Source organism: Indicator indicator, chromosome 28, assembly GCF_027791375.1.
Source record: "Indicator indicator isolate 239-I01 chromosome 28, UM_Iind_1.1, whole genome shotgun sequence".
NCBI lineage: Eukaryota > Metazoa > Chordata > Aves > Piciformes > Indicatoridae > Indicator > Indicator indicator.
In genome coordinates, this window is record NC_072037.1 from 11,147,803 (window position 1) to 11,161,038 (window position 13,236).

A 13,236-nucleotide genomic window follows, 5' to 3' on the forward strand; every position below is an offset into this window, starting at 1 on the left:
CACCTGGGGATATGGTTTGGTGGCCATGGTGGGGTTGGCTTGATGGACTCCATGGGCTTTGAGGACTTTTCCAACCCAAACAATTCCATGGTTATGTGACCAGAAACCACATCTTTGCTTGCAGCTCCTCAAAGCCAGAGCCAACAGGAGACTGCCCAAAGGTAGAGACATGAGAGGGACTTGGAAAGCCAGGTTTGGTTAACAGCCTCCCCAAAAAATGGAGGTGGGAACCTCACCAGCAGCTCTCTGGCAGGAGGACTTGTGCTGAAGCATCTTTTCCAGAAGCCACCAACCTTTCCCCATGCTCCTTTTGTGTTAAATGAGGAACTTCCCTGCGTTTACATTCATGGCCCTGAATTTCTGCTTGAGAAGGTTTAGTTTCCCCTTCTACTTGCACAGTAATTATGGTCTGTGATCAGTGGCTCCAGGGCATCCATGGAAGGTCAGGCATGGCTGGGTGGTGGTCTGGTAGCTCTCCAGAGTGAGAAGTAGGCCAAAATATGCTCATGAGAGCAAGGAGCAAAAGTAATTCTTTGTCTAAACCAACCTCTTTCTCTACATCCTCTGCTGAGAGGGAAGTGGGTGGGGGGCAACAACCTTAGAAACCAGATGTGGCAGGATGCCTTGGTCAAGCCTTTTTTTTTTTTTTTTGCTAGAAGCTTTGCACAGGGGGCAATGAAGTAGCTGAGGTATGAGGAACATTCCCTCTTGCTCTGGAGCTCCTTTCTGCCTTGAACTCCTGCTTGAGGACATTTTATACCAGGGAGAAGCTTGCCCAAGGGTTCAGGTTCACAGAGTCTCCATGGCCTTGCTGGAGAGCAGAGATGCTGAGTGATTTCCTGTGCAGTTCAACCACTGAATGCCCAAACTCTGGCAGCTCCTTTGTGGCTGCCCTGGCTTTGGGTCCACACATGGTTGGGCTCTGGTGGCCAGCAGCTGGGCTGGAATTCATTGGCAGTGGTGAAAGGAAAGAAAGATTTGAGGGGGGAAGATTGCAAAAGTATGGAGAAGAACAGAGTGAGGAGCAGGATCTGCTCCAGGGTAGTCCCAAGGAGCCAAAGCAGCCTGGTGCTTGCAGGTCTCTTGCAGCAAGGATTTGTATGGATCTCCTTGGTTGACCTTCTGGGATAATCATGGTGGAGGCAGAGAGGCTTCAAGTGCCAGCAGCAGTGCCAGGAGAGGAGTCAGGCACTCACTCAGGGCACGTTCTGCCCTGGCTGACTGGTGGGAAGGTGACTGAGCAAGGCAGGGAGCATCCCTCAGGCAGCCCCTGAAGGGTTGGGGTTCTTGTGCCTGCTGGAGAGCAGGGGCTGCTCAAAAAAATCCTTTTCTCTGTGTCCTGGATGCTGGCATCTCCAATCATTCCAGGGGCTGGGAAACCAATACAAAACCAATAGGTTTGGGTTTTCTCAAGCTAGCTTTGAAATAATTAATATGAGGAAGAGGAAAACATAGAATCATAGAGTGGGAGGGGTTGGAAGGGACCTCTGGAGGTCATCTAGACACAGGTTGGACATTAGGAAGAAGTTCTTTACAGTGAAGGTAGTGAAATGCTGAATCAGGTTGCCCAGAGAGGTGGTGGAGGTCCCATCCCTGGAAGCATTCCAGGTCAGGTCATTTGGGACCTTAAGCAACCTGCTTCAGCTGGAGATGTCCCTGCTGACTGCAGGAGGGTTGGACAAGATGACCTTGGAGGGTCCAACCTGATGTAATCTATGATTCAATCTTTTATATCCAGAAGGACCTAAACCTGCTCTTTGTCTTCATTGAAAGTTCCACCTAGCAATTAAAATTTTCCATCCAGGACAAAAGAAAAGAGAGAGTTTTCAGGCTGCAGTTGGTGGTTTTCCTCCTCCTGAGTGTGAGGCTGATGCTCATATTTTGGTGTTGAGTCACTTCTGGCTCTTCTCTGGCAGGGAAGGGCGAGGGTCTGCACTCACCTCTGACAAACAGATGATGCATCTCCACTGAAATGCCAGAAGTCCAAACCATTTGGTCTTGGCAAGCTTGCCTGGATAAGATCATTTTGTGTGGGGGGGAGATGAAAGGAATTGCAAAGCCTCTTGTAATAGGAGAAGAGAGTAAGAGAGGTTTTCTGCAGGGGTTCTCAGTGTTGCTTAAAACCTGTCAGAGCAGGTCTTGGCTGTGTGGTGTGAGAGGTGAGATGGAGGTTGGTTGGATGGTGCTGTTGGATGGATGTCTTCAAAGCTGAGCATTTTCCCCCATGAGAAGGGTTGGACATTGGAATCATCTCCCAAGGGAAGCAGTGGAATCCCCTACACGGGCCAGTTTGAAGGCTCAGCTTGCCAGGATGCTGGGCCAGCTCAGCTCAACTCTCCTGTGACCTAGAAAGGTTGGAGCAGGTGATCCTTGAGGTCCTTTCCAACCTGGGATTCTGTGGCACAGGCTGCTCAGGGAGGTGGTGGAGTCCCCAGCCCTGGAAGTGTTCAAGAAACTCATGGCCATGGCACCTGGGGCCAAGGTTTAATGGCCATGGTGGGGTTGGGTTGCTGGTTGGACTGGATGATCCTGGAGGTCTTTTCCAACCACAACAATTCTCTGAAATCACTTTTGAACTCAGGGGCAAAACTAAAAGCAATGTTTGCACTGATGGTGTCCTCCTCCAAGCCCTGATGGTGATGTGTTGTGGCACTGAGTGGGGAAGGAGACTGGAGAACATCCATTCCAGGGGGTCTTCAGGTCCTTGAGTTCCCCCCAAGCCTTCCTCTGTCTTCACTGAGCCCACCAGCATCTTTTTTTCTCTTATTTCCAGGTGATCTCTGCAGTATCCAGGCTCTCCTTCCACACTATTGCTCAGACCAAAGGAATTAGGTAAGATCCTTGCAATATGATGCTTTAGAGAATGCTTCTTTCTCCTCCCATCCATATTCCTGGACTCCAGAAGCATGGACATGGTTGGGATATGGCAGGGTTAAACAGACAGCAAGGATGTAACCAAGGGGTGATGGTTAGAAAACTAAAAGAGGGAGGTTCAGACTGGGGAGAAGGAAGAAATTTTGTACAAGGAGGGTGCTAAGACCCTGGCCCAGGTTGCTCATAGAGGTGGGAGGTTCCCCATCCCTGGGACCAATCCAGGTCAGGTTGTTTGGGGCTCTGAGCAGCCTGCTCTGGCTGCAGGGGGCTTGGATCAGATGAGCTTTAAGGGATCCCTTCTGACTCCAAGCAGTCTGGGATTCTGTGGTGGTTCAGTGTTGCATGTGGAGGCTAAAAGGAGGTTTGGGATGTAGGTGAGGACATGGCCACTCTGGGACATGCTCTGGTGGCCATAGGTTGGTGCTTGGAGTTGATGACCTTAGAGGTCTCTCTCTTCCAACCCAAACAGTTCTGTGATTCTGTGGTGCTGCTCTCTGGCTGTACCCTGGGACCAGCACAGCCAGACTGTGGGGACTTGGGCTGGATTCTGGGGGCTCCTCCTTTACTTGCAGCCCCTTCCCACCACCCCAAGCCACCATTTCCACTGTTGGAACTGATTTTTCTCTGCCTTAACTGAGCTGATACTGCTGAAGGGGAAGGGGGGGAGCAGCCTCTCATGTGTAAAACAAACTTGGAGCCTTCCCATCTGTTACACACAAATCTGACAGATCCCACCAGGGCTGGGGGGGGAGGGATTCAGGGGGTGAAGGTTGGAGGAATAAAGATGTGCTGGAAGTCAAGGGCTGGTTGTTATTAAGGATAGCCCCAAGTCCTGGGGAAGCCTGCAGTGATGATTATTTTAAGGGACAAGAGCATCCAAAGCATTTGGAGGCAGGGAGGAATGGGGGAACCAAGGTGCAGAAGGGTTGGGGTCGAGTCTTGAGGCATCACAGGAGGAGGCTGAGTTGTCTCACCCCTGGCAAAGGCCTTCCTGAGGCAGGGAGGTCCTGGTGTCACTTCAGGCTGAATGAATCCTCTGGGAAGGCTTTGGCTGAACCATTGGCTGCCTGCTGAGGTCTCCTGCTGCCAGGGATGTGTTGGGAGCCAGAGGGAGGGAGGGAGGCTTCGCTCTTCTTGTGGCTGTGTGGCTTTTTCTCGTTCATTTTTACAACCAGCATTTACAATTCCCACTCAGATCCCTTATCTTGGAAGCCTCTGGCACCACAATTACACGAGAATAGCAGAGAGCTTAGCAAGTCTTTGCTGCTAACTCTGCCTCTCCTGCACATTTCACCCTGCTTCTCCTCCCCACTGCCAGCTCTGCAAGGAGAGAAAATGCTGGAAAATAACCACACAGCCCACCTGGGGCTGGCCCCTGCCACCTCTCCTGGCCCCTGCAGATGGAGAGCCCTCACTTTGTCCATTGCTCCTTGGTTTGGTGTTTTTTTTTTCCTCCCTCCCTTTGTAATCAGATAGTTTCTTGCTACACCATCACAAAAGCCTCAATGACAGAAACTAATCTCAGATGAATTGATTTAATCTGTAGGCACCAGCAGCAGCTCTGGCTCCTCCAAAGGAGGTAGCCACCACTACCCCCTCAGCTCACTGGGGGTCCCCCACTGCTGGTTTGGGGCTTTTCCCTCCTTCCCTCCCTCCTTCCCTCCCTCCTTCCCTCCCTCCTTCCCTCCCTCCTTCCCTCCCTCCTTCCCTCCCTCCTTCCCTCCCTCCTTCCCTCCCTCCTTCCCTCCCTCCTTCCCCCTCCTTCCTTCCCTCCTTCCTTCCCTCCCTCTCTTCCCTCCTTCCCTCCCTCTCTCCCTCCTTCCCTCCTTCCTTCCCTCCCTCCTTCCTTCCCTCCCTCCTTCCTTCCCTCCCTCCTTCCCTCCCTCGCTCCTTCCTTCCCTCCCTCCTTCCCTCCCTCCCTCCTTCCTTCCCTCCCTCCCTCCCTCCTTCCTTCCCTCCCTCCTTCCCTCCCTCCCTCCTTCCTTCCCTCCCTCCCTCCCTCCTTCCTTCCCCCCCTCCTTCCTTCCCCCCCTCCTTCCTTCCCTCCCTCCTTCCTTCCCTCCCTCCTTCCCTCCCTCCCTCCTTCCTTCCCTCCTTCCCTCCCCCAGTGAAGATGGTGCCATTGAAAAATGAATGGGAGAAACCTTGTTGGCTTTAGGCACGGTGCTCCACACCATGGCAAGTTTGCAGATGACACCAGGAGTTGATCTGTTGGAGGCTGGGAGGGCTCAGCAGAGGGACCTTGCCAGCCTGGCCTGGTGGGCAGAGTCCAGCAGGATGGCATTCAACAAGTCCAAGTGGCAGGGTCTGCACTTTGGCCACAACAACCCCAGGCAGTGCTACAGGCTGGGGACAGAGCAGCCAGGCAGAAAGGGACCTGGGGTGCTGAACATGAGCCAGCAGTGTGCCCAGGTGGCCAAGAAGGCCAATGGCATCCTGGCCTGCATCAGGAATAGGAGCAGCAGGAGCTCAGTGCTGTGCTCAGCTCTGGTTAGACCACACCTTGAGTGCTGTGTCCAGTTCTGGGCTCCTCAGCTTAAGAAGGACATTGAGAGACTTGAACATGTCCAGAGAAGAGCAACGAGGCTGGGGAGAGGCCTTGAGCACAAACCCTGTGAGGAGAGGCTGAGGGAGCTGGGGGTGTTTAGCCTGGAGAAGAGGAGGCTCAGGGCAGACCTCATTGCTCTCTACAACTACCTGAAGGGAGGTTGTAGCCAGGAGGGGGTTGGTCTCTTCTCCCAGGCAACCAGCACCAGAACAAGAGGACACAGTCTCAAGCTGTGCAGGGGGAAGTTTAGGCTGGAGGTGAGGAGAAAGTTCTTCCCAGAAAGAGGAATTGGCCATTGGGATGTGCTGCCCAGGGAGGTGGTGGAGTCACCATCCCTGGAGGGGTTCTAAAGAAGCTTGGATGTGGCACTTGGTGCCATGGTTTAGCTGTCAGGAGGTGTTAGGTGATAGGTAACAGGTTGGACCTGATGATCTCTGAGGTCTTTTCCAACCTGGTTGATTCTGAGAGCTCCAGGCAGGCAGGGTGGTAGATGGGTTGTGTGGTCTTCAACCCCCCCAGCATGGAGCATGGCTCTGCTCCAAGCCCTATTTTGGGGTCTAAGAATCAGGATCATGCCAATTAAGGAGGAAATAAATCCTATTACTCAGAATCCTATTACTTAGAGTCATAAAATAGACTCATAGAAGGGTCTTGGTTGGAAGATGCCCTTGATGATCATCAAGCCAGCATTATTAGGACATCACTAAACTCAGCACCACATCTCCTTGGCCTTGAATGAGTTTGGTGGCCTGGAGGGTTGAAAAAGTACAACTCAGGCCTGTAGAAAAAAGGAAAGGAAACAATTACCCCAAATATCAACCTTTCTGTCTAACAAGTTGTGGAGCATGGGCTGCAACCATTGTCCATCTCCTGTGAGTGAGCTCCCCCAGCTGAGCCTGAGCTGGGGACATGTGGATTGTTTTATCTCCCCAAGATGTGTTTGTCCTGGAAGCAGAGTTCTGCAAGCAAAGCAGGAGGTTAAGGAATATTGGCTCCTGCTGCCTGCCTGCATGTTTAATGTGAGCACAGTGAAACCAGCTGAAAAGGGGAAGGGAGTCAGCATCCTCAAAGGCCTTCTCCTGAGGACCTTAAGCTAAGTAAATCCTTTCTATATGAGCTGAACCTCCAAGTGACTTCCATCAGAAGTTCATAAACCAGAGCTCAAAACCTTTGCAAGTGGGAAGGAGGTTTGAGCCCTCTTTGACCAGAGAAGAGGTTTTCTCCTGCAGGACCAGTGGTGGACAGAAGGAGGAGGGGATGGTTCTGTTCTCCCCAGCCTGAGGGCTAGGGTAGGACCCTCTTGGGGTGCTCAGCTGGTTGGATGGGTAAGTGACACCACCAGGCAACCACAGGGAGGCCAGCCCAGCACCCTGGGCTGAGGGGTACCTTGCATTTCCACAGATCCCAGAATCCCAGCGTGCTGGGCTTGGAAGGGACCTCTGGAGATCAAGTCCAACCCTCCTGCTCCAGCAGGGCACCCACAGCAGCTTGCCCAGGAGCACAATGCCCAGGGGGGGTTGGAAGCTCTGCAGAGGAGACTCCACAACCTCTCTGAGCAGCCTGCTCCAGGGCTCAGCACCCTCACACCAAACAAGTTTCCCTTCCTCTTCAGATGGAACCTCCTGGGTTCAAGTCTGTGCCCATTGCCCCTTGTCCTGTCCCTGGGCACCACTGAGCAGAGTCTGGCCCCAGCCTCTTGCCCCCCAGCCTTTATCTCTTGCTGAGCATTGCTCAGATCCTCTCTGGAGCTGCTCTTCTGCAGGCTCTCAGCCCCAGGGCTCTCAGCCTTTGCTCCTCACAGAGAAGCTCCAGGCCCCTCAGCAGCTTTGCAGCCTCCTCTGGACTCTTTGTGAGAAAGATGTCTGTGGATTCCCATTTTGATTTTTATCCATCTGTTATCACCAGCCTGGAGCTGGAGCCAGGAGGAAATCCTTCTGCTTTCCCAAGCAAAGCAGTGCTGCCTGGGACTTTTATCAAAGAAGCCGTGGTGTGGGGGAAGCATAAAAATCACAGGAGCTGTGATTTCCTTGTCACCTGAAATCCTCAGCTCAGAGTTGAGCTGGAGGTGGAGCAGGGGCATGCAGCTAACCCCTGGGCACTGTGCAGTCAGCTGTGCTAAATACTCTAAGGACTAAAATCCTCATCTCCCTGTTAGCTGCTGATGCAGCTTGGCTGTTTTCCTACTGAATTTCTATCAGGATTTATCTTTTTTTTTTCCCTTCTTTTTTTTTTTTTTTTTATTGTGCAAGTTCCAACCCACAAATGAAAGCAAATCATCATTTTTATTTATTTATTTTTTTTTTTCAGAGGACCTGTCTAAAATCTGGCAGGGTCTGAGATGCTCCTTTCCAGGGATGAGTAATGGAACACAATAGGCTGATGTTAATTAAGTTCAGCAGCTTTTGGTATGCTCTAATCTGTCTCCTCCTGAAGGGAGGGAATTGATTCCGTTCTGCTCCCATGCAAACAGCTCATGGCTGCTGGTGGTGTGGTTTGCAGCCAGCTCACACCACTCTGCCAGGATAGGATGAGAGGGAATGGATTGAAGCTTGAGGAGGGTGGGTTTAGACTGCAGATGAGGAAGAAATTCTTGGGAGTGAGGGTGGGGAGACACTGGATCAGGTTGCCCAGGGAGGTTGTGGATGTCTTCTCCCTGAAGGTCTTCAAGGCCAGATTGGATGAGCCTTTGAGCAGCCTGGGCTGGGGGGAGGTGTTCCTGCCCATGGCAGGGGGGTTGGAACTGGATGAACTTTAAGCTCCCCTCCAACCCAACCCATTCTATGAGTCTGTGACCATCCCCTGCTGCTGTTCCCATTTCACAGAGAGGAACCAGAGTGTGGAGGTCAAGAGCAGGGCTGGAGCAGCAGCTCTTAGGTCACCTCTTTGCTCCTCCCTGGTAAGCTTGCAGCCACCTCTTGGTCCATCAGTAAATGAACTGCTGCCTTAATCTGCCTTAATCCCACCCAAGCCAATTTTCAGTTGCGTGTCACTGTCTGGTGAAATCAAGAGGAGTGTGGCCAGCAGGGCAAGAGAGGTGATTCTGCCCCCTTCACCCTGCTCTGCTGAGACCCCACCTCCAATACTGGCTCCAGCTCTCCTGTAATTCCAGTCTGTAGGTACCATGCTGTGGCTTTTGGTGACAGGACAAGGGGTGATGGCTTTAAGGTAAAAGAGGGAGAGTTAGACAATGAGAAGAAAGACATTTTTGACACTGAGGGTGGTGAGACCCTGGCCCCAGGTTGCCCAGAGAGGTGGAGGATGCCTCATCCCTGGAACCATCCCAGGTCAGGTTGTTTGGAGCTGTGAGCCACCTGCTCCAGTCCCTGCTGGCTGCAGAGGGGTTGGTCTGGATGAGCTTTAAAAGGTCCCTCCCAGTCCAAACCAGTCTGGGATCCTGTGATGTGTTTGCTTGCCAGATCCTGAACCAGGCAGGCTCAGCACAGCCCTGTCCATCCCAGCAGAGCTGTAGAAGCTCCTTTGCAGCACCTTGAGGCTCTGGTCCTGCCCATTTATGAGAGATCCCTGGCAGAAGGAGCAGCAGATGGAGGCAGCTCAGATTTCAGGGGGTTTCACCTCCTCTATCTGCTTGTTGAGTTTGCCAAAGCCTGGAGCAGGCTGCTCAGGGCTGTAGTGGAGTCCCCATCCCTGGGGGGAGCTCAAAGCTGTGTAGCTGTGGTGCTGAGGGACAGGGTTTAGTGGTGACCTGGCAGTGCTGGATTAAGGGTTGGGTTTGGTGGCCTGAAAGGTTTCTTGCAAGCAAAGCAATTCTGTGATTCTCTGATTTGAGGCTGAGATGCTGCTGTACAAAATTAGCAGACTACAGCTGATCCATCCCTGACCCTTCTCTTCCTTGGGGCAGGAAGAGTTGGCTTGTGTTGCTGGGACAAGGTGCTCAGAAGCTGCAGTGTCTTCATGAATAAATCAATCTTCCTGCTCCTTGCTGCTAGACCCAAAGCCTACCTGGGCTCTTCCCATTAAATAATTGAGAGGAGAGAGCACAGCCAGGCAGGGCAGAGCCGTGTCTGCTGCAGAGAGGATGGCTGTGAGGGCTGGTTGATGAGGAGGTAGTGTGGGATGGATCCTGAGATGGCTCATGGGGCAGCCCAAGTGACTGCTGGGTGTGAGGCAGAGGTTTTGCATTAGGTGCCTGGTGAAAAAGTCATTGCTTGTCCCCCTCGGTGGGGGTGTTTGTTTAAGCAGAGGTCACCTCAGGTTCCTCCTCTCTTGATGGAGCTGTGCAGGATGGTGCAGCCCTGTGGCAGCAGCCTCTGTACCAGGGCTGAAGGCCAAGGCTGTGATCAGCTCAGCCAGGTGCAGGAGGGACTGGTGGCTTTTTCAATCCCCTGCCCTTCCCGTGGCTCTTGTGAAGCCAGGGGGGAGGCCACACTTGCAGATGGATGCTCTGTAAAGATCTGAGGGCCTCCTGGGCTCTCACTCTGCCTTCATGCTTTGAAGCTTCTCCCCACAATGGGCTTCCCCCCACACCTCCCCATGTGGGACAGCTCTTGGTGTCAGTTTTGGGGTGCTGGGACAATCACCCAGTGGCAGCTGCCTGGCAATGAGGCCAGAGGAGCAGGCACAGCCCCACCTGCTCTTCCCCCCACTCTTGCCTCCCTCTCTCACTTGGCACAGCTGGAGATGCCAACCTTAGGTGCTCCTTGGGAGCATGGGAACCATCCTGCTCTGTGCTGGGGTCACCTCAGCTCTTTTCCTTCCCTGCTGCTCTCCCCAGCTGGCTGTGGGGTTGGTTGAACTCACTGCAGGTCTGAGCAGGGTTTCAGAACACTTGGTCTTGAAGCTGCTCAGGGGGAAGGAAGGCTGAAGTGTAGCCAGGAGGGACAGCAAATGAATGCTGGAGAGAGGATCCCAAAATAGCAAATTCAGGAGCTATCCAGGCCATGCAGTAAACCTTGCAGGAGAGGTAATCTGTCATGAAACACAGGGAGGGCAGAAGGGGAGAGGAGGAAATGACTCTTGGGGACAGGGAAAAGTTCATCTGCCTGCAGGTTTGCTCCCATCAGGACCCCATCCTGGGCAGCTCTCCTTGGGGGACCCCCCCAGCTGCCCTCACTGTGGTGTCCCTGGGGACAGACCAAGCTGCCAGGGCACATCCAATGCTCCCAGAGCTCTGGCTGTTGCTCCAGCTTGCTGTGCCCAGGAGGAGCCCTGCACAACCCCTCCTGACAAGGTGCAGCCAGCCCAGGCTGGCCTCCTGCCAGCAATAATAGATGGCCTTTAATTACAGCAGTGTTTTCCATCTCCTCCATGCATTGTTTGGTTATCACTCCACAATGAGCCAAGGAATTCTTGGATTCCTCCCCCCCCCAACTCCCTCTCTTCTTTCTCTTCTAAATCTGCTTTCTGCCCCCTTCCTTCTGCCCTTTTGGTGTCCTTTCCCTCAGCCCCCAGGGTGTGATCTTGGTTCAGCTATCACAAAGGTGAGGATTTGAATGGCCTCCTTCATTCTGCTGGCACCAGCTGAGATGCTGGTGGGATGGAGTTGTGTCCTGGTCAGGCAAGGAGGGAGCTCACAGGTAGGAAGGCTCCATCATGGGTAGAGAAGAGGTTTTGCCTCTGTCTCAACATGTCCAGCATCAGACTTGAAGCAGATTTGTCCTGAGTCCTTTGTGGAAGCACCAGCAGGGAGGGGAGCAGCAGCTCAGGTGTGCTGCCTGCAACTGGGTGAGAGGAGGTTGGAGTGAGGTGGGGGTTGGGCTCTTCAACATAGACTCAGGTGACAGGACAAGAGGAAATGGCCTGAAATTGTGCTAGGAAAGGGTTAGGTTGGGGATTAGGAAAAATTCGTTTCCTGCAGGAGTGGTCAGGGAGTGGAACAAGCTGCCCAGGGAGGTGGTGGAGTCCCCATCCTGGAGGTGCTCAAGAAAGCTGTGGCCATGGCCCTTGGGGCATGGTTTAGTGGCCATGGTGGGGTTGGGTTGCTGCTTGGACTGGGTGACCTTGGAGGCCTTTCCCAACAGAAGCAATTCCAGGATTCTATGCAGCTCCTTCCTTCAGTGCTCAGCTGCTGCCCTGTGGTGAGCCAGCCTCACCACCTGCTTTCTTCCTGTCCTGCCATGCCAGTGGTGGCCCAGGAGAAGCAGCTGGGATGGCACTGCCCTGGGAGCTGCTGATTCAACAGGAAAGAACAAACCCAACACCCCCCCTTCCCTCCCAAACTCCATTTACAACAAATCCTTTGTCCCAGGACCCTTCCTGCTCCCCAGGATGCTTGGGGCAGGGGCTGCAGGGAATGTGCTGGGAGGGGTGGGACACCCTTGGGGCAGGGGCTGCAGGGAATGTGCTGGGAGGGGTGGGACACCACTGATGTTGTCATTCCTCTCCTTCCCCAGGCCCTTCCCATCGGAGGAGACCACGGAGAACGATGATGATGTGTATCGGAGCCTGGAGGAGCTGGCAGAGTGAGTGGCCTGGGGACAGGGGGGAGGACATGAGAGGGGAAAGGCTGCAGGGGAGTTAAAGCCAAGTCAGGGCTGGCAGAGCCAGGCTGGCTGCCTTCATCATCTGGCCAGCAGGTTTTTGTGCTGTCAGAGCCCATCTCTTCACACGTGGAGCCCTGGGAGGTGGCACTTTCCATCAGGATGAGTTTCTGAGTGGCTCAGTGGGGGATCACAGAATCATCAACAAGGTTGGAAGAGACCTCAAGGATCATCGAGTCCAACCTGTCAACCTACACCTCATGACTATCTAACCCATGGCACCAAGTGCCATGTCCAATCCCCTCTTGAACACCTCCAGGGATGGTGACTCCACCACCTCCCTGGGCAGCACATTCCAATGGCCAACCACTCTCTCTGTGAAGAACTTTCTCCTCACCTCCAGCCTAAACCTCCCCTGGCACAGCTTGAGACTGTGTCCTCTTGTTCTGGTGCCTGGGAGAAGAGACCAACCCCCTCCTGGCTACAACCTCCCTTCAGGTAGTTGTAGACAGCAATGAGGTCTGCCCTGAGCCTCCTCTTCTCCAGGCTAATGGATGAGGAGCTCTGAGCCCATGGAGGAGATCCCCTCCACCTGCTGGACCCCTGGAATGTAATTCTCTCTTTCTGCAGACCAAAGCTGAAGGCCTGGGGTCCCCATGGGTTGGTTACTCAGTGCTGGTTCCCCCCCATCATGGCATCTCTGTGGATCTGCATCCCCCAAGAGTGACTTTCTGGACCACACCAGGGCAGGGAGGGACTTTTGACAAGGGAGTGACAGGATGAGGGGAAATGGCTTTGAGCTGGAAGAGGGCAGATTGAGGCTGGAGATGAGGAAGAAATTCTTTACAGTGAGGAGGGTGAGACCCTGGCATAGGTTGCCCCAGGGAGGTTGTGGAGTCTCCTTCTCTAGAGACTTTCAAGCCCCATCTGGATGTCTCCCTGTGTGACCTGCCCTAGGTGGCCCTGCTTTGGCAGGGGGGGTTGAACTCAGTGATCTCTAGAGGTCCCTTCCAACCCCTACCATTCTGTGATTCTCTGATCCCTTCCTCCCTTTGACAAGGAGCATCTCTCTGTGCTGGACAAGGAAATTTTGCCTGGGAATGTGCTGGTCACAGTGGTGCCCCCTGGGCACTGATGCTGGGTGCTGGCAAGCACCAGGGCTGCATGAGAAAGCTCTTTCTTAGCTGCTGCTGCTCTTCAACCAGCTGAACAAGGGCATCATTCATGAGCTGGGAATGATTCAGGCCATCCAGCATCTTGGTGTTGAATATTGCTGAGGATCCAGCAGCTTTAGGAAGATCCCAGTGCAGCCTTTGAGAGGCTTTGTTGAAGGTGAGGGAGTGATTGGCACAGCAAGGAGCCAAGGTGTGGAAGGAG

The 13,236-nt window shown here is 53.5% G+C and overlaps 1 protein-coding gene across 1 annotated transcript in view; it reads left to right on the plus strand.

Annotated features, from left to right (window-relative positions):
- The first annotated feature begins 2,164 nt into the window (after positions 1 to 2,164).
- Positions 2,165 to 13,236, plus strand: part of VAV2 (vav guanine nucleotide exchange factor 2) — a 53,883-nt gene continuing 42,811 nt past the window's right edge. The window contains exons 1-3 of the mRNA XM_054393251.1: positions 2,165 to 2,170; positions 2,774 to 2,832; positions 11,773 to 11,841. Of these exons, the coding sequence (XP_054249226.1) occupies positions 2,165 to 2,170; positions 2,774 to 2,832; positions 11,773 to 11,841 (134 nt within the window). The remainder of the gene's footprint in view (positions 2,171 to 2,773; positions 2,833 to 11,772; positions 11,842 to 13,236) is intronic.